General features: G+C 37.2%; 2 protein-coding genes across 2 annotated transcripts; one reads left to right on the top strand and one right to left on the bottom strand.

Annotated features, from left to right (window-relative positions):
* Positions 1–6,458: 6,458 nt before the first annotated feature.
* On the bottom strand, positions 6,459–7,923 carry LOC136240348 (arrestin domain-containing protein 3-like). The gene has a single exon (XM_066031295.1). It carries the CDS (start codon positions 7,659–7,661, stop codon positions 6,609–6,611), a length of 1,053 nt encoding a protein of 350 aa, XP_065887367.1. The 5' UTR covers positions 7,662–7,923; the 3' UTR covers positions 6,459–6,608.
* On the top strand, positions 7,921–21,138 carry LOC136240347 (mitogen-activated protein kinase kinase kinase 2-like). Its single transcript, XM_066031294.1, has 20 exons — positions 7,921–8,006; positions 8,586–8,707; positions 9,210–9,259; positions 9,327–9,426; positions 11,019–11,189; positions 11,560–11,606; positions 12,034–12,184; positions 12,248–12,328; positions 13,179–13,276; positions 13,439–13,485; positions 13,759–13,857; positions 14,434–14,625; positions 15,118–15,176; positions 15,930–16,019; positions 16,126–16,251; positions 17,342–17,471; positions 17,531–17,601; positions 19,847–19,956; positions 20,269–20,433; positions 20,864–21,138. Coding segments are annotated over exons 1-20 (1,971 nt in total). The 5' UTR covers positions 7,921–8,005; the 3' UTR covers positions 20,925–21,138.
* The last annotated feature ends 1,078 nt before the right edge of the window (positions 21,139–22,216 follow it).

Below are 22,216 nucleotides of genomic sequence, written 5' to 3'. Positions count from 1 at the left end.
CCCTTTATAAATCCTAGATCTGCCCCTGTGTATTATTTACATGTACTGTATATATGGTCAAGGTAAGTGTTGTTGTAGTGGGTTAGATTATATGAAAACCAATGCATGCATATGTATATACATTTAGTGATAAGCTATCTGGTTTGTAAGGCCTTGTAAGACCCACCCACTTTTAAATATACCACCAAAACCATGAAAAAGCAATCATTGGAGTATTACAAAAAGTATTATATGAACTTTGTCTTATTATGTACTGTATGTGATTCAAATTGTTCTGTAGTTTGTAACTACCTACATAGACTCTGCAGTCAATACAATCACTCAGTATACATAGCTAGTTTACAAAGATTTAACTAGGTACTCACTTGGCTATTATGTTATCTTCAGACTTCAAAGTTTGTGATCAAGCACAGCATTGTGTATTCAAGTTCATCCTTCTTGCACATAGCAGACTTGGATAGACCACATTGACAAAACCTGACAAAAAAATTTCAAAAAGGGGACCTACAGATCTCACCAATCAAGACCACTCTAGAACAACAGAGAGAGAGAGTCAGGAACGTCATGTATGGGGGTGGCAACTGTTAGCAGTTCCTGAACCACCAACTGGAGATTGGACCTTCAATTATCATGCATAGTTTACTAAGGCTAGCACAGGCCCATAACCAGGATTCTTAGCATGACCCTTTTCTGTTTGGTGTACAGTGTATGTTTCTGAAACACATTTTGTATGTGAAACATGCAAAAGCTAGGGAGTGGAGACATGCTCTCTAGAAAAAAAATTTGCACTTGAAGGCTAAATACTTTAATATATAGTGATATTTCAGAAATTTTTGTTGAATTGTTTTAACTTTCCGAAGCATTTAGCCAGTTATGAACAATCTTTAAGTGCTAGTGCAAATTTGATGGTATCATTGTTACTATCCAACTCACAGGCTTTGGTGTAGGCCTTCACCAGGGCCGATTTCCTTTCTTCTGAGCTCTTACATCAATAAACAGATCTGAAGACACTATGACAGTGAATTACATTATATAAGGGACCAAAATATTAATAATTTTTACTTGGTTAGAACTGTTTCCTTTCATACATTATGTTTATCAGATTACCTGTTTTGCATCAAATGTAGCTAGTTACCAGCCAAAACAACAATGTCATCCACCATGCACATGCAGCAAAATTTGATCATAACTTTTGGAAAGCTAAATCTTTTGGGAGTTTCCAGTGGGTTGTCACAAATAATCTGTTTCCCCTTCTGCTAGCCTTAGTAGGCATGCTACTTGAAGGTCCCAATCTTAAACACCCATATGCATGTTAAGACACAGCCCTGCAGCATTATCCATTACCCAGCTGTTCAAATTCAGGTTGTGGCACCAATTGCAGGATTTTTTTGGGTGTGGTCAACATGGAATACCTGAAATGCACTGCCAGAGCTCACAACTGCACTGTTACTATTGTATCATACATGATCATGGTACACATAATTCAGAGGTTTGTCATTCTGCTGTATGACAGGACTAGTAAATACGCAAATATTGACAATTAAAAGTCTGGTGAAAATTTTTCACAAAGCAAACTGCATATCAAGGTTGAGAGAGCTACTTGTCAGGGAGGCCATGTATAGGGTGGTCACTATTAGAGGAACTTTTGTATGGTGGTGAAACAGGTATGGTATTAGTATATTAACTATAGCATCTATGTATTTGTAAACTAGAGAATTCATGTACGTGACAACATTTTGGTATTGCTTTTTCATAGTTTTATTGGTATATCTAAAAATGAGCGGGGCTTCCAATGGCCTTATTAACCAAATGTATAGCTATATATATATATATATATATATATATATATATATGTACATGCAATTAGTCTAACACACTGCTGCGAAGTTTACCATGACCATATGTACAGTACATGTACATAATACAGGACCAGAAATGTCAGATCACAGTTTATTATGTAGAAATCGTCTTATTGAGACATATTTTTACAACCAAAATCTTTGCATGTCCATACAGGTTAAGTGGGAGACTTGAATTTATTTGCTGTCTGGAAATTGTATTAGTACTAGTATATAGCGCTTAAAGTAATGTATTATGTGTTTGGATAGCTAGCTCAGTGATGTAACTCACAAAACGTGCAAGTTTGTATACAAATGTGAATATTATACAAAGTGATGTAGTGAAAGGTACTGCTTTGTATATGATTGTAACTATACTATCCGCAGGTTACCAATGATGCTAGCTGTGGGAAATTCAAAACAGTAATAGTGACAGGTACATGTGATGTATGTTCAATATAGGTAGAGCTGCAGGTAACCATGTAATGAGGAACATTTGTCTATATTGTGCTACTATTAGTGACAGTTGGGAGCAAAGTTACGACGGGTGAGAATAAGAGGTTACAAACATAGTTGGGAACAAAAAGACTTACAGTGATATGATATGCTCCACTACTGATTTATTTGTGACATATACCTTCATATATAGACAATGCTGGAACATATTTCTTTATTGTGCTGCTATTTATACAATAGTTAATTGGGAACAAAAGTTATACAACAGTTGGGAACAAGAGTCACGTGTCAGTGACATGATATGCTGAGCTGTTGATTTGTGACAATCAGTAGATACAGCTGCAGGTAACCATGCGACTATATAACTGTGGAGCATTTCTTTACTGTGCTTCTATTTATGTCAGTTGAAAACAAAGTTACAACAGTTAATTGGGTTGCAACAGTTGGAAAGAAGGAGTCACATGCCTGCTCAGCTATACTGATTTTTACAAGTTATGATAAGCATGCAGTGACTATAGTAAATATAGCTGCAGTTGGGATACTCTGTACACATAATATTGTATGGCTTTGCATTAATTGTACACCATTTGAGATTTTATATGCATGCTGGTGAATGGCTTAATTAACTGGGATACTGTAGCATCGTATTATAGAGAAATGCCTTACATGGCTAGCGCTATGCAAGCTCTCTTGGAGTAACTACAACTCTCTGCATGAGCATTTTCAGAATCAATGTACACAAAAATTACAAGGCCCACAGACATGTAGTAATCTATAGCCATGCAGTTACTTCAAAAACATGTTAGTAGAACTTTAAACCTGTATCAAATAAAATGCTCAAGTCCTTCTTGTGACAATCAACTGCAGTTGCACCATTAAGATAGAACTATATGTGTGCATGCATGGTTCAACCAAAGTGAATTAATTATCATTGAAATTAAGTTATCACAGTCACCAGGGGGGAGTTGTAGTTGTGGCCGAAAAAGCTATAGTTGTAAATGACATTTGGCAGGTCATAAATAGTGATTGGGCTTGTTGTAAAACTTAGACAAGAGTAGCCATGTAGCTGCACCACAGAAAAGTATAAAGTCATGCAAAGTTGTATACTTATGTGTTGTACATATCTCAATTCTTTTCCTATTTACTATAGGGATTTGACTAAAGTACTTCAAAATCTAATGTGAATTGAGATAGCCATTTTCAAAAATTTCAAAAAAAGCTTTGTACGTACATAATAACAATTATGCATAATTCTTATTTTTAAATTTTGACCCTTTAACTTGCTAGAGTGCTAGGGGCGGATCTAGGATTTATAAAAGGGGGGGGGGGGGCTAACTCAAGGTACTAATCTCTTGGGTAGAGGTAGCAAAGCACACTTCCTAGCATGCAAAGCATGCTGGAACTAGGGGGTCTAGGGGCATGCCCCCCCAGGAAAATTTTGAAAAATAGGTGCTAAAACACTGCAATTGGAGACATTTCCACATAAAATTCATAATATTTTCTGCATGTAGATATTTTATATACTGCCTTTAGATTATAGGTATGGCTCTCTGAAGCATTTTGCTAATGGAAAAGTTTGGGTAGGTACAGACAACCAAGTACATGATGCACCCTTCTCACAATTGCACAACACTGAATAGGTGCATGTTAGAATAATAATGTTGAAAGTGGAAAATTTTGAAATTTGAACAATACAAGATTGAATCTGAGAGCATTTTTAATGGAAATTGTGAACCTGAATTAAGTATTGTCATACATATTAACTACACAAGTAGATGAATGAAGCCCTTTAAACAGACCAATTCATTTCATTGCATGTATAGGTGCAGGCAGATTTGAAAAAATTCCATAACAGAACCAACTACATGTTTCCAGTGAATGTTCTATTAGAGTAGTTAGCTGACTGCTCTATTAGAGTATCTCGATCTTGTAAACCTCCAATGCTGATTCGGGTCCTTGTTGCATAAATTTTAGCATAAATCCACTGATGATACCTTGGAAAGACGTTTATAAGGTGGTTTTATGAGTATTTGTATTATTAGTGATCATATAATTATGCTAAGACAAAATTTCATTATAATACTCAGCATATTGATCAAGTAAAGCCTAAATATGAAGGGGGGGGTGCTTCAGCCCCCAAAGCCCCCCCCCCCCCCCCCCCCCTGGATCCGCTTCTGAGTGCTGCTTCAATTATCCGAACCTCTATTATCCAAACACTTATTTTAGCCAAACAGTAGAAATGACTGCTCTATTAGAGTATTTTGTCTAAGATATAAGTACACCATGCTCTGCACAAAATCAGTAGGCTTGAACATGTCATGGTCGCAAGGGGTTGAATAATCAAGGGAGCACTGTAATTACTTCCAGATATCAATCATTCCTCTAAATTTGCTTCCAGATTCAATCTTGGCACACTTAATTACATTTCAAAAATTTCCCTGGGAGAGTATGTCAAAATCCCTACAGTTTTCCTCTTCACTGGCACTTCGCTACATAAAAATTAACCCTCTCCTTACCGTCAATTATCGTGGCAATATATAACACAAAAAGTATTTACTTAAAACAATATGTGCAGTATACCCTCTTTCAATTTAAAACAACATGGTCTCCTGTTAATTAGAAACACACGCATCAATCCATCTAAGAAGGCTGCTTAGCTGCAATTCTGTAATATTCAAGCATTTATGCGACATGAGGCCAGAGTGTGAGTTGAAATTGTACCTCTTGACCTATAGCTGTCTACTGCATGCTATCTCACAATTGCGCCCATACCAATCAACCTCAAACCATACTACATATACAGCATTATTTAAGGGGTCTGGAAGCGTAAACTCCATGCATAAGGAACTGAAACAGGTTATAGTTGTATACATGTAATTGTAATGGGGCCACAGTATACAGATTGAATAGCAACAGATTTAGAACAATGGTTATGAACCTTATTATACGTATAAGTCATGTAATTATAGCTATATGCTGTGTACATTTGAATCTCTACCATGCATGTGACTAAACCAGATCCCAACAATCCTGACATTTTCTCTTTAGTCCAATCATTTCAGTGATTAAAAAATCAATCTGATACTAAGTAGCTATATTCTGTTGGAGATGCAGTCCACTATTATACAATGATCGTCTAAAATCCAATACTGCAATCCATTTCTGCTAGGCTTTCTCCTTGTTAATTTCATATATAGGACCCCCCTAGAATCATGCAATGTTAACAGATTAGCTGATATGTGTGCCAAGTATTTATATGACCTTCTGCAGTAAAATGTGACTGGATTTGTGAAAAAGTACCTTTTCCACACATTTTACATACAAGTGAACAAAATGAAGTAATACTTGACTACTTATACTGATCAACTTGCGGTTAGTCTCAAAATGTAGCCAGATACTGTAGCTACATTCATATGAAATAATTCAGGCAATTATATTCCACGATCAAAAAGTTATGAAGATTTAAGTTTCAAAAATGGGTCAAAATTTGGTGTGTGAAAAAGTATACCTTAATGAAAGTGCTGATGCATATATGCAGGCACAGATCTAAAATTTCAAAAGGGCCGGGGATACCGGACATTTGTAATGGGTAACTTAAAAAGTGGCAATGATTGATAACTACAACTATGAAACACACTCAGCAATCTAAGGGTTTGAGGGTCTACTGGTGGGGACACGAGTCCATGGAAAAAAATTTACAAGCTAGCTACTGAGATAATAATTTTGACTGAAAAAGTATGTCACTTTGTTAAGTGATTCGATTAAAGCTAATAATAACCATTGTAAGCAATATATATATATATAGACATATAGGAAGTGATATCATGATTCTCTAATGTTAGCTGCCATAAAAAGGACACAACCAGTGTTTTACATCTTAGAGAACCAGATAGGGAGAGAGATGTGCATGCTTGATGAATAGTACTGAAACAAATTAATTTTGCCAATTTTTTTTAAGTATATATAATGTGCTCTACAGAACTATATTGTACAAGAAACTAGTTATAGAAATAGGGGGTGTGTGCATGGTAAGTGTCAGCAGAGGAAGTAGGTAGACTCACCAATATATTTTCTATATAATATTCAAAGTAATGTTGTGCAGAATTCCCTATCAAATGTTGCATGGAGATAATTGACTAGGTCTACAACACACATGCACGCACATTTCAGGTCCAAAATTAATGACCACCAAATACTACACATTAACAAAATTAAGAAACTTGATACATGAACGCAATTATGATATCAATATAGAGTCTACATATATATTCACTCAAATAGTATAAAACATCTGGTGTTCAAGTCACTGCTTGTTCAATAAGTGCTTGACAGAGACGTTAGTTGGTTTAAGAGATAAGGAAGGGCAGAAGAATCATGAAGAGCATCTCTGGTTGTTGTTGTAAAGCCACTTTCTGCTGCTGGTTCTCCATTGTATGGTACATTACCAATCTTAAGTGGTATCTCAACATGAAGGTCAATGGCACGAGGAATTCCAAGTGTTATGGTAAGAACATACGACACAGTTAAAATATAACAACTAAGAATATCGATAGTGGGAATAGTGGAAGGAACTAAGAGTAATTTATTGCTCCAATTCGATGAGCCGTGAGCCTCAATACCGATATCTTCTATCCTTTCAATGTTTTTAGTGTGACCTCTGGATTTACCACCAGCAAACATAGCAACTACTTGCTTTAACGTAGCCCGTACGCTGTTCACCCTTCTATTGCTATGATTATCAGCTTCAGTACTGATTGAGATTGATTCACCAGGACAGTACGCTCCTCTGTCAATAGTAGCTGATAGTGTGAGAGGACCAGATGCACACCAAAGGCAACATAAAGTCTTCTCTTTTGACTTGGACAATGGACTCGTTAGCCAGGGTTTGTTCACGTCAACAATTTCATTAACATTGATAATCCTCTTTGTATTGTGGTTTAATTTCAACCCTGATCTTACAATAGCAGCTTTCAATGTATAACGAATATACCCAGTAGTTCCAAAACCACTCTCATATGATGACGGCAACCTACCATCTGTTGGCAGTTGAAAGCGGAAAGGAAACTCATGTTCACCAGCTGCCATTTCCTCTGAATCACTACCATTGCCCCATAAATGTACTGTCATGTCTTCAAAGAAACTATCAGCAGCTGAATAATGGACAGTTTCTGTTCGTTTATTGTCTCCAGTACCAGTGGTCTTCTCTTCAGTCCAGTGCACATAAGCATTTCCTGTCAGAACAATTTCAAGTCGCTTCATCACCTTCGGTTTTGACAGTTCAAGAACGACATTCCCTTCAATGACCGATCCAGGGAAGTAAGTCTCATTGTCACCCAACAAATTGATGGTAAAGACTCGAGGACCCATTAGACACTTCACTCAAACGACTCGCAAATGACAAAAGACACGAAGCACTATGGACACACTCACATCTCGACCTCATTTTATACTACTTCTCAAGAATCCGCAGACACAACAGTGGACTACCCATTTCCTGCCCAACTACTGATTTCACCGGAATATGTGAGCGTTTATACACATACATCAGATTGCCAGAGAACTTTTAATGCTACACTCAAAGTTGAGTGCAACAATTCCCACAACTCACGTGCGCACTCTCGTGCAGCTGTTGTGTATATCACGTGATACTAAAAATGGCCGTTTGTTGTTTATGATGAAAGTCTATTCTCTGCCCTTTAACCGTCTGTAACAGTGAGTGATGAAGTATAGTGGCTGTATACAACGTTTTTATCACGTATTTGCACAATGTAACTAGTTTTCGTAGTTTAATGATAGTTTCTGTCCTGTGTTGCTTTGTCATCGCATGGTGCGTAACATTTCTGCCGATTTACACTGGGGCTAATATGTAGGGCATAAATAAGTGTGTCACGGGGTAGGGAATTGTGTATTAAACCTTGTTGATATGTACATTCGTTGTTTTGCACTGCAAGAAAACCGTTTGAATTGACTAAGACCTAGCTCATATAGTACTGAATTGGTGTAATATCTGGTGTGATGGACAGTAGTAACACTTTGCCCATAGTTGTGGTTTTGAGCTACAGTATGAACGTGTAATAATTGTCACGGTCTTGTACTTGTTGAAGTAACTATTACTGTACTGTATGATGTCCTCTATGAGCTGTTGCAAATTGTATGTGTGGTACTGTCAAGAACGAAACTCCATTGTAGGCTTTTGTGTATTTGCTAGATTCCATTGAGATAGAGTTACTTACCTTTAAATGGTTAATTCTTTGAGCTGGTGTACATTTGATATGATGTATCTTATTATAGTGGAGCCGTTAGAACAAGCGGCTGAACTGCAGCGAGTCCAGCAGTCCATAAAGGAATACCTGGTAGCTGGGATGCCAAGGGTGTCTAACAACCTGTGTGTCTCACCCAAATGGACTAAAAAGGTGATGTTATCTTAATTTGTGTACAGTGTTTCTTCTAAAGAGTTTGATTAGTTGGCTTTAGTAGATGTTTGTTTTCTGTCTAGAGCACTGTTTTATGGTTACTGTTCCATCTATGTAATTAGGCTAGTCATAGCCTTTTAAACTGTGATAGTTGTGTAACCAAGCTGATAATTCTGTTACCAAGGTTAGGGATTCTTTGAGAACAAAGTGGATTAAAATTCAAAAGAAATCTTGTACAGTTGAATGTAGGGTATTAAGAATTTAATTATGATAATTTGAAATTATAGATCTCAAACTATTCATAAAGATTCAATCAGCAATCACACGGATGGCTTGTTTGTATTGTGTGTATTTTTGTCAAATTACATTTGATGTACAACTGGTGGGTATGTGTTAATGTGCATAACTTGTGTGTTTGTGCCACTGAGAAGCAATGTGTGCGTGTGTGTGTGTGTGTGTAGTAACATGGTGTATATGTCATCTATGACCGCTTTAACCATAGGTGATGGATTCGTCAGTAAGAATAAAATTTGAGTATGGTGATGAGAGAAGGTATATGTTTGTGTACACGTAACTATTGTATGTACATTATGGAGTACTGTGTGATTGTATTGTGTAGTGTTGTATTAATGAAGTTACCGTTAATGTTGGAAGATATCAAGGAACATGTAACAAAACGATTTAATCAAAAGTTACTCATACATTACTCTGATGCTAAGGTATGTGTGTGTTGTTTGTGTGTGTGTGTGTGTTGTTGTTTGCGTGTGTGTGGTGTTTGTGTGTGTGTGTGTGTGTGTGTGTGTGTGTGTGTGTGTGTGTGTGTGTGTGTGTGTGTGTGTGTGTGTGTGTGTGTGTGTGTGTGTGTGTGTGTGCATACACAAGCACTTCTCTCTTTTTTGTGTTTGACATTTGTTTTTGTACATACCCAAACTCACACAACATATGGCATACCATCACAAACCATATGTGCACCCTACTTGGTACCATATACAGTATACACCATCAATAGATATCTGTTACCACCCACAATGGGATAACTTTGGGTTGCTTGTTCATGTATATGTTTTCCAGCACTTACATGTGCCAACCAAAGGCATGTGTAGAACCTGTTAGTGTGGATACTTGAAAAATGATAACTCTGTACATAGTCTAAACACTTATTTGAGGATTGAGGTCTCTTTGTATCCCTTAGTGCACTGGAAAATCAAGACACATTTGAAATCAGGACTTTTGACCGTCTCAAGATAAGTAGTTCTAAATGAAGAGGTGCCCCTATTTTAATGCTTATAATATTGTAAATACCTGAGTTGGTATCATTAGTGGTGTCCATATATTAAGGAGTTTTTCATGCTACATTATATATATGTCTGCATGCTCCTACACTATAGGGCTAATTCTTCTATTACATTAGGCATAAGTAGGAAATTTAAAGTTGTGAAATGGATGCAGCATTGTTGATAATGACAGACTGGCGCTCAATAGCTAGCTTAGTTGTTTGATTGTTGAAGAATGCTTTTATAAGAATATTCACTTCCCTCATAGCCATTGGTCCTTGAAATATTCTTGTTTTGAAATGTTTCAAAATCTGTTCTTGCATTTCTTTGTGAACTATTTTACAATCAAGTTAACCTCAGGGTATTTTCTATTGGTCAATGATTTCATCAATTGTTTTGTGCCAGTTGCCACAATTCTTCCCACAATCATTGTTGTAACTGAATCACCATTGTGTTGTAATAACCAACTTGTTGTTGCTATGGAGACAGCTGTAGTACTGTGTGGTCTGTTGTATATAATTTTTGTTTATAACTCCATGCCAATTTTATGAGGTGAATATTTTTGTGTGTGTTGGTGTCTGTATGTACACTGTGTACATGTGAGTCATCACATATGCTCAGTTGCTGTTGTTGTTTCCTTGGGTAAGATGCTTTGCTCGCATTGCTTCAGTCTACCTACCTGTAAATGGTGAGACATATACCAATTGTCCACATCTTGCATAACTGGTGGGCCCACATTTTTCTATGAGGCATGGTAAAGCCTCTTATGGGGTGCTAGTCTTGCCTTCAGGGTCATTTGCCTGTGCTGACTCCAAAGTATAGCGCACAGGTGTCCAGTGTTTCTGTAAACATACAGCCAAGCTCTTTGTTGTTTTTTTAACATTGTAGTGTGTTAACCATGTGTATGCTGTTCTGGTTTTGTTTATGTGTGTACCTGTCTGCAGGTAGTTTGTTTGCCCATATAATTATGTCATGCACGGTTTTGCATATATGAGGTCCCAGTTGTTGTTATTTACACCGTCTCTTCATTACTCTAGACTAAGAGTGTTGTTCCAATCACTAATCAAACAGAACTGGATAATGCATTAAAACTTCATGAGTCACAACCATCAGGACCTACTATGAAACTGGTGTTGACGCAAGAGTTGTCCGTACCTCGCTCACCAATGCCACATCCATCAGCATTATCCGGATTACCTATACATCATGTATGTGATTGTATGAGTGCGTGTAAAGATTGATTCTTTCACTCTCAGATGTATGCATATACAATCACACATTACGTATGTACACACGAATGGGGCTGGTGCCGACTGGTTCGAAATCAAATCACACACACACAAACATACACACACACACACACACCACACACAACATATACACATACTGTACTGTACTGTACTACATGTATTGAAATGTCACACAGGTTGGCTTACTCAACATATGGTACTTGTAGGTACTAACATATGTTGTGCATTGCACTGTAACTTGTAAATTCAGTATTTCACAGAGTTTAAATACTGATGTTGTCATCACTTGATATTATAATTTGTACTGTATGTTGTCTTGTTGATGCAGCCCTATCATAGACCATTGGATAAGGCAGTGTCTGGTCCTTATGGACGGTAAGGCCATTACTGTACATTAGTCAGTATTTCATGTGAGTCTGTATGTTAGAACTCTGGCCTGGTAGGTTTGAAATTTAGTGACACCCTGTAGTCGTTTCCTTTAACAAGAAACTTTACTCACATTACTCCAATCTGCTTAACTGGTGTTACAGTAACTGGGAAAGTAAATAATCTCACAGGTGAGGGCGCTCAATACTGCGTCCTGTGGGGGACTAGTCCTGGCCCCAGGAGCACTTACTTATAGCACCTGTGTAGAGCAGAGGTGGCTTAGTGTTACGCAATCATAGAAGCCAAAGGCTTTGCTTTTTTTGTTGTTGTGTGTCGCACTGCATAGCATGTATTGTTTGTGCGTGTGTGTACATGTTATGTAAGTGTATAGCATGCTTTATCTGCTGTATATAAACAAATTTATTGCCACATTCAGGTCAGAGTCAGCTCCAGATCATGCTAAGGATACACCAGATGAACTAGACAGACTACCCCCAGGCTATTATACTTTCCCTCCTAAAAGAAGTGAATCTCCTCCACCCGGTGAACACATTCCTGGAGAACCACAAACTCCAAACATGACATCGGTAATAGCCAGATATTGTAGGAACAAAGCTTGCCATAACCAATCTCTGTACTCCATACTGTAGGGTGCTGGGGGAGGAACCTTCATTCCGGAATCAGAATCTTTCATTCCAGAAGATGAATCTCAATCAGGAAACATGAAAGAGGTATGTTCCATGAGTAATTCATTTTTTTTATTGCCAGTCTCTTGTACATGTAACAACTTAGCTTTGTCATTAGACAGATCGGGCTATGTATATGAACATATATGTACAGCAGAGCATATGGTGTCAGGTATTTGTAAAGCTGAAGGCCTAAACTATCCCTTAGTTCCTGGTGAATCAGTATATCTTGATAATCAGAGGTCTTGAGTTATCTGTTGTATGAAAATTTAATTGCAAGTGTGTGATGTATTTGAGTGTGGCCTACTGCCCACAACAGTTACTGGTCAATAATAGAGTATACATGCCTGTGGATTGTGGTCATTTTTTAGTGGGTGGGTAGGTGGCTAGCCTATTAAAACACAGTCTATGAACACCCACCATTCCCAAAAGTTTGTAGGTATCACTGCCATATAAACTATAGCATGAACTATATCAACATCCTGTGTAAGACATGGCTGGAATTTTTACTAAGTTTCCCACCACTCAGTATGCCCAAAAGTGACATCAGTTAAGAGTCTTACATTATGAGCTCTGGCCTCAGTAATAAACTGATTGCTTTCTTGTTGATGAAATAATATAATTGGGGGTTGTAAAGATAAAAATTAAGTAGTATATAAGTTTGATGGCAAATGCTATGGGCTATTTGATCACCTGTGTAACTTAATGAAATAATAGAATTTCAAAGTGATGAAAGATTTTCTGGGTTTTGGCACAGTTAAGCAACATACTTGACTCTAATGACTACTTGATTCTTGATCACTTTAGCATGGAGAAAAACAACTGTCTTTTGATTATTTAAATATCAAAGTGTGGCTGGTCTGTAATCAATGTGTTTGTTATCGTTTTATTGTAGCAGTACCGACGGTTTAGTCCAGAGCCTGACAATCTATCAATACATTCATTACCTTCAGAAGACTTCACTACTAGTTCAAGATCACTGGATAGTTTTAGGTAATGGTTGTATCACCACACACACACGCACACGCACACACACACACACACACACGCACACACACAATGCAACACAATAGATGTGATGGGATACTCCAATAGTTGAAAGGTTATATACCATACACGGCTATACATCTACAGTGTATTGTTTCATCCATGTAGTATCAACAGTGGTGATGTATCACAACTCCAGCAAACTTTCGAAGATGGTAAGCAAGTATTTGTTAGTTTGTACCAATACTATTCTAAAATACAGTGTTATGTCTGTTATCCTGATGCCAATGCATTTGGATGTTGAAAGCAGTTTATCCTGTATATCATAGCAGATCATTACTGCATGTGATCTTTTCATGTCAGCTGTTTGTAGCAATTTGAGATTTTTAAGTATTCAGTTTGATGACCCCTTGTAATTCTAATAAAAGTCAAATCTTTATATTTTGTTTGTAATGTAATCTTCATATTGCTCACTGTATTTATTTCAGATTACCCATTTCCACCTGAGGACTCAATAACACACACATATCCCAGAGGGAGCATGGAAAGAAGATACACAGAAGGAAATATTCCTGAGCTTAGAAATCGTAAGTATATGACCTTGATTGAATTAGCTCTTGGTGGCTTTGTAAGTAATAGCCCTGTCTAGTGTGGGTATAATTTTATATATGTGTATTTAATCTGTACATTTATATTGTTAATCTGATATTGATTAGTATATGTAATCCATACTATCTTTACGTAGTACACTCCTACAACATTGTGTACATGTATTTTTTTATGTGTAGGTGTGGTGTGTTACAATAGGGGACACACACGCACGTACACGCACACACACACGCACACAGGGACACCTTGGGGCTGAGTTGATTTTCAGGTCAGTTTACATGCTAAGGAATGCTGTGGGACCATTATCAAGTGTTCAGACTATGCAGGTGTCATCATTTTCAAATGTCCTGATTAAACAGGTTCACTGTACACTGCTTGTACATGACTGTACAATTATTGTACTCACAGACAGTGACGCACACACGTTTTATTATATTATTATATTCATTACTGTGCAGCAATCAAAAGATTATAACGCACAGGTGTGATCATAAAAGTTACTTAAGTTATTTGTACTAAGGATAATTGTTATATCAACCCATTTTCCTATATAGCGGTATACCGGACATATCCTCGGTCACACTATGACGATCGTAAGGTTGCAAAGAAGAACAATAAAGTCCATGGTGTAGGCCATTCCTCAAGTAGTGGACTAGCTACCTCAAACTCCAGCACAGAATCACTGAGTCCCAAAACCAGTATGGACCTGGCAATGCAAAAGTTGGCCAGCCTGAATGTCTCTGGAGGTACAGAGTGTATTATGTGTGCAATGTGCATGTAAAATAAGTGGAATGGCTGGCCTGTTCCATTGTTGGCAAGTCATTCATATTGCAGTTGACCTTGCTCCTTGTACCTTTATCGTAGTGATACTAGTGTAGAAACAAAGTCTAAGCCACTATTGTAGTCTTGTGTATACTTCATCAGCCATCCAGTGTGTGAACACCCCATAGTTATGACATGTATGTGTTAGTTTTGTAATACCAAATAAGGACAATTATTGGTAAGACAAGAATTTGTCAGTTTGTTGAAAATATGTGTACATATTATTTTATTTTGTTAAATGTGTGCCTCAGCTTCTAAATAAATAAATAAATAAATAACAAGATTGTGGTTTAGTAATTTAATAGGATGGTGGTCGAATTTGGATATTCACTGTGATAGTTTAGAAATTGACCAATATGTGCATGGTACTGTGTACCACACTGTATAAAGCTACTTATACTTATTTCCATCTGCAGCTACTGCTCCTGTTAACTGGACAAAAGGCAGAAAGTTGGGAGCTGGTGCCTTTGGTGAAGTGAGTATCATTGTGTTATGTATGTACTTACTTGGTTGTTTTTCCAAGACTTTTTTTCTTGGCATTTTAATGTTATGTATGCTGGAAAACCAGTAACAATGTTATTGTGTTGCAACCTTTCATTGTATAAAGTTCATATGTACAGAAAGAAGTTTTTGGTCTCAAAATCATTTATAGGCCTCAATAGTTTTGTGGCTAATATGTACCTGCTAACTGCTACTGTTGAAATTTTGAAGGAGCTTAGGTGAAGTTATGGTACGGGCTGGAAACTTGGCTTGGTTAATTTTCATGCTGGCTATTAATACTATTACCAGTTGTGAAGTGATTTTCAGTACCGAGTAGCAGAGTTAAAATATCATATATTTAAACAACTAAGCTGTTTTTGTATTATAGTTGGATCTCGTTCAACTCAGCTAACCCTGGATCCTTCATAGCTCTTGTTACACAAGCTAGCTGCCATAAAATATAGTTGTCCTGTGAGGCCTACATAAGTGTATTATATCAAGTAATGATTCAAGTTTTACAAAGATTCATGTAGCAATCAAACATGTTTTGAACACTAAAACATGTTGGTTCAAAATTGACCACCTGCTGTTGATTTTCATGAGATGAATGTGAACTGACTAACTTAGTATATTTGTGTAGAGTGTATGTGCAGTATATCCTTGTATTATACCTGCTTGAATGGTGGCATGATGCTTTACGTAGTCATCCTGAATTACAATTTCACGGTATCTGTCTGTCTGTGTGTAGGTGTTCCTATGTCATGACAGAGACACTGGTAGAGAGTTAGCTGTCAAGGAAGTCCAAATTGATCCTTCATTAGATCGGACTACTCAAAAGGTACCAGTATATGCTACACACATTCAGCAAGTATTCGTGCTGTTATTGTGTACGTGTTTGTATGAACGTGTAAAATTTATCTGTGTCCATTATTACCTTCTTTTAGGAAGTACGGTCATTAGAAAAAGAAATACAGTTGTTGAAAAATCTACGACATGAACGGATAGTGTTATACTTTGGTACAGAACGAAGTGACACCAGTCTTTGTATATTCATGGAGTACATGCCTGGGGTGAGTGTTAGTTCAATACAGTGTTGAGTAGTGTATATTATTGGATTGCTGTTTGTGGTTTAATGCATGATGTATGAAATGCAATTGAATTATTTATTAGAACATTAGTTTATAATTTTACTGCGTACAGAAATGTTTAGTGAAAAAAGAAAGATTGAATTACTTCCCAGTTTCACAATTGTCTCACATGTTCAGTGACCCCAGTTATTTACAATTGTCACCGTCTCAGCAAAAACCCGCCTAGTTTGCAATATTTCTGTCAACATTATCTCTGGTGTCCATTTCAGCCTATTGTGGTGCTAGACAGTAGGAAGAACAAGGAAATTGATTTGTACAGCAACTATACTGATAAATATACTACATTCTCAGCTATAATTTCCCATTCGCATCAGTTTACTGCATTGGAATTTGGCTTAAAACATATTCACCATGGATTGGCAAATCAAGTTTAGCCCTTAAGTTACTTACACATAGGTGATTTTTTTTTTACGTCTACTGCATCATATAACATACATGACATGTGTATCATTGGGAGCTTAAAATTGAGACAAGATTTTTGAACTCTCTGTGAGTAGATGAATAAGGTTGTGTATAGTTTTACTTGATTTAAGTCTTGCTATTTTCTGTGTAATGGCTCGATAAAACTCTTTGTAGCATGTGCATTTTTTCTCTCGAAATGTATGCTTGTACGAACTATATAGGCTGGTTTTTGCTAAGACATTCACAATTATAAACTGTATCTCCAGGTATTTCACGAAATTGGTCCTGTAATTTTTTGTGTTCACCTAGCCCTAGCAAAAAAAAATTCTGTGACATCAAACCGGTGAACATGTGTTCACTCCCAGTTGAAGTAGCTTTAATCAGGTAAATTAATGGCATAGCCATGAATACAGCAATTCATGAGTTACTGCACTTTATTTATAGCCGTGTGTAAAAGCCAACATATGCAGGACTATTTCATTAGAGTTGTCAAGTTTGTACTGGTATCCCCAGTAGCATGTAACAATCACAGTAGTTAGTAACTATCTTCAAATTGTTTATCAACTGTGTGTAAGTGTGTAAACTCACACTATCAAATCTACTCTTATAGGGCTCCATATACCAGCACTTGAGAAGTGTTGGAGCTCTCAATGAGATACTGACCAGGAAATACTCTAGACAATTACTTGAAGGAATTAACTACCTCCACAGCCACATGATTGTACATAGGGACATCAAAGGTTAGAGTTTGTTGTCATGGTAATCTGTATAACAATATGACTGGCATGTGTTAACACAGGTGCTAACATATTGAGAGACTCCAATGGAAATGTCAAGATAGCTGATTTTGGTGCTTCGAAACGTTTGCAGGTAAGCATTGTTTTTAAGTCAGTAGTTTGGGGCCCTACATTTGTGATGAATTTATAGGGGAACTTATCCCAACCTCTGGGATCACTTGGTGTTCAGATTAAAGAAAAGTTGATAATTTCTAAGTAGTGTTAATGGAAAACAGCATACCGTATTTGTTTGGTTAAATTCTGGCGCTACTATTAGCCTAGTATCAAAAATCAGTGTGGCTACTATTGTAGGGTGATGTTTATAGCATAATTAAGCAGCTCTATAAGTGCTGCAGCAACTATTTAGTATAGTAAACAAACACTTGTTCCTATAGGAAGAATATGTATATACTCCATGTTTAATAGCTCACTGTGTGATGTGCACCAATAGGATTCAACACAAACAAAGGTTATGAACTAATGATGTCTATGTACAAGATCTATTTCTCTTTCCCTTACTAAGCAGGATAGTATACTTCACTTTCCTATCCCAAGGATTAGCAGCAAACGGCTCTTTAGGACAGTAGATTCAAATACTAGCCACGGCGTTTATTCAAGGGTGGTATTTGCTATATCTTTAAGGGTATGGTGTATACACTATTCAAATGCGATGACTATTAAAGGTATGGTGTTTAACCAACGAAATATGGCACCTAAAAATGCAGTGGAAAGTTGATTAACAGATGACTGCTCAATTAGAGTATTTTGTTAGCAGGTGTATACTCTATTAGAGTAATTGAAGGAGCTCTGTGTATTTAATAGAAATTGATTGATTTTACGTATTTTTCAGTTATACAAACTGCCATTCCTCTAAATACTTGACTTTCCACTTTAACACGATCTCTAATAGACAAAATCATTTTTGCATTCTGATCAAAGAGATGTCTGGATTTCTAAGGTCCTCCAGATAACTGTTCCCCAGATAAATGAGGTCCTTAATGCATCAAAGTTATTGTATACAAGTGAAACCTCACTTACAGCCTGTTCACACGCTATCATCTAACCCGGAAAATCTTTTTAAAAATAAACTGAAGTGAATTTCTCATGCCGTGCCAACAGAACACGAGATACGATGCAATGAGAATAGTGATGTGTGTTAATGATTTTGCTATTATATTGATTATCACGATACCTTACGATAGTTTATCACAATAGTAGATCCAAATGATAATTTACATAATTTAGTAGTAATTGTATTGATCCTAGGCCATACCGAAATGTAACAAATGTTAATGTTGAGAGAGAGAGAGTTGATTGTCCTTTACAAATAGTTAGGAATCCCACTAAAAACACTGTTTGGTAAGCTGGCTTAGCTGTTTTACAACTACTTGGCCTCCCATCCCATGAAAGGGGTTAGTGGTAAAGTTGTAGTTGATATTGTAGACTGGGCCACCCATGCTATTAATTACATTATTACAAATGCAATGTGCACACAAACTTTAGGTGATATTCTACTCCTCCTCCCCTGTCTGAAAGAACGTCGGTTAATATTGGCATATCAGCTACAGGAGTGGGCAAATAATCGGTATCAGTAAATTTGAAAATATGCATATCGGTGCAACATTAATTATCATATCACAATAATAGATTACTGCAATGCATTTATCACGCTATCGATATTATTGCACATCACTAAATGAGAATATTTTCCGGGGCACTCAACTCGGGTTAACAATAACAATTTGTTCTAACCGCTGAAAGCATTGGTTACATTGTATCATGCATCCTGAGGTGATTCCAGTAGACTCCATGGCAGTTACGCTCATGATCCTAGTGAAAGATGCACCCACTAGCTTAAACACAACATTGCACAGCTTATTTCTAAGCTTTGTTGCTTTAATTGTACGTAGTACCTTTTTATTAAGCGCCTAAATCATCGACAAGTGTAAATGATTATTGTGCTAGCTCATTATTTGGTGTGCGCTATCAAGCTCATGTCAGATGCAGCATTGTGAACTAGAGCCATTTTGAAACACTCTAGCAAGTTGAAATACTGTGGCCAACCTGGGATAGTCAGGGTGTTAGTGGCCACCTCATTAATAAGACCACCCTGTTATAGTTACTTGTAGGTCCTGATCAGCATCATGGCCTTGTTACGAAGCTGCCTTATTACTGAGACCATGTGATTTGGTCCCAGAAGTGGCTATACTATTGAGGTTTCACTGTATGCTTGTATGATAAATCAGTTATACTGGACAGGTTCCTGAAGTATATACAGTCACCCTGTAATGCCACTAGCTAGTTTTATTGTTTGGTTGGTTAGTTGGTTTGTGTTACAGACAATTCACCAGAGCAGTAAGAGCGGATTGAAGTCAGTAGCTGGTACTCCATATTGGATGGCACCTGAAGTGATTAACAGTGACAACTATGGACCCAAAGCTGATATCTGGTGAGATATTGTAATGTTAATATATATGTTGTATCATTCCAACACACTTGACACTCATCCAGGTGTTCATACGGAGTACATGCACACTCTTCCATACATGTAGCAGATACCCACTACGTACTCCGTGTGTTCACATTGCATGATTATACACACTGACATTGTTCACAGAGAGACAAACAGATGCACCCTATGTACACAGTACACACACACACACACGCACGCACGCACATACTCACGCACACACGCACGCACATACTCACGCACACACGCACGCACACACACAAAGTTATTGTCGCCACTGTTTTCTTCCAGGAGTATCGGTTGTACAGTTTTGGAGATGTTGACTTGTCATCCTCCACTGTTTGACATGGAGCCGATGGCTGCTCTGTTCAGAATAGCCACCCAGCCAGTGTCTATCAACCTTCCCCCTCACTGCTCCGAACATGTCCAGAGCTTCTTGAAATTATGTTTTATAAGGTGAGAAGTTAAGAACATTACAAGGTGATAGAATGTAATATGTGTGCTTCACAGTGTACTAAATAATAGTAGACCAATTTCATGATTTGACACAACAAAGTGGCCATTTTTATTGTTGTTATGGTCTGCCAAATTTGAATTTTACATTTGATAGATAGCAGGTGGTTTACCAGCATTTTACAAAGAAGTAACCCTGTTCAAGGTCTTGAACGCCTTGACCCTTGCCAGGTTGCAGGCCTTCCACTGATGCTTACATAAGAGCAGCTGTGTACTCAAATCCCTCCGTGCTTTTACTGCAAGCAAACATCAAATTGTTCTCAACATGATACTCTGTAAACTTTCTAATAGAACATACACTTTCAGTTATTACTTTGTCCACTTCTTGTACACTGATATGTGTTTACCATGCTTCTTCTTATTTTATTTATAGAGATACTGTGACCCGACCGAATGCACCAGATTTACTAGATCATGCTTTTGTAAAATTATAACATATTATTTAATGAAGTATTAATAATTATAAAAGTATTTAATGGAATTTCATATTCATGTGTTGCTTGAAATCCTGTGCAGTGTAATATAAAGAGACTACATGTTGTGGTGTTCATATTTTTCAACAAGTTGTACCATATTGATGTGTTTTTTATCTGTTGTTGTAAATGTATGTATAAACTGTTTTATATGACAAACCATTCTTTATCTGTACATTAGTTGATGTAGTCACCATAAAAAATGCTGGAGGTGTGGGTGGTAAAACGTTTCATCATAAAGCACAGAGTGTATGTAATTTTACTGAGGACATAATCCTCTTGCTGGTGGAAAATGGCTCTCAGTAACTTCCTCCTTTCGTAACCCAGCCTTCTAAAGACATGGACTGTTTGGTTTGCTTAGAGATAGAATAGTGGTGGTAGTTACGAGGCACCTAACTTCAAAGCATTGCTATCACCTAAACTGTATTTCACACTAAATAGGGATAAGGGTGTACTCAAACTACACTATCCTAAAATTTTCCTACCATGTGGTGGTCTAGATGACCATATTTCTGGAACACTGTTGGTGTGGGTATTATGAGATGCTGTACAACTATTTCATATTAATTTTGAATATGGTAATAAGGGTAGCAGGAACTCCATAGACAGATTAGTTGACTTGTATATGCATTCGTACTCTTTATTTCACAGTAAATGTGTTAACAGACTAAACTTGTTTTAAGCTTATGTGTCCCATAATACCAGCATCTACTCTATGAAGGATCCTTTTTTCACAACGTGTTGTGGCAATCACGTTCTTCTGCAAGACTTGTATTGAGGCTAGTAAGAAAACTAGTGACCAATGTCCATTATGTAAGGAAGGATTGAGTGGAATTGTTGATAAGAAATTCCAATGGCAAATAAATGAACTGAAAATATTCTGCGTAAGGATGGTTGTGGATGATCTGGAGAAATTGGAAAACTGGAGAACCATATGCATTTGGCTGTAGAGGAGATTGACAGAGAATGCAAGTATGTGTTGATATATTGTTCTCTTAACTGTGGAGAGCAATTATTCTGCAATGAGCTTTGCCCGCACATCAAAGAAGAGTGCAAGCTGCGTCCATATTGATTGTATCCACTTACATGCAGCTAGAATGGTTATCTTTAGTCGGCACATATGCATGAGATGTTCAAGTGATCCAGGAGGCAATTTGGCCTCCACAATTTTTTTAGTGGATTCATATGCATGTTGTGTCAACAGCCCACCTAAGTTGGCATTGGCATTTAATTACCCAATGAGTATAGACAAT

The sequence above is a fragment of the Dysidea avara genome, chromosome 12 (assembly GCF_963678975.1).
Source record: "Dysidea avara chromosome 12, odDysAvar1.4, whole genome shotgun sequence".
In the NCBI taxonomy this organism is placed as follows: domain Eukaryota; kingdom Metazoa; phylum Porifera; class Demospongiae; order Dictyoceratida; family Dysideidae; genus Dysidea; species Dysidea avara.
The sequence above is the reverse complement of the archived record's forward strand: the minus strand, read 5'-3'. Positions and strand labels throughout refer to the sequence as shown.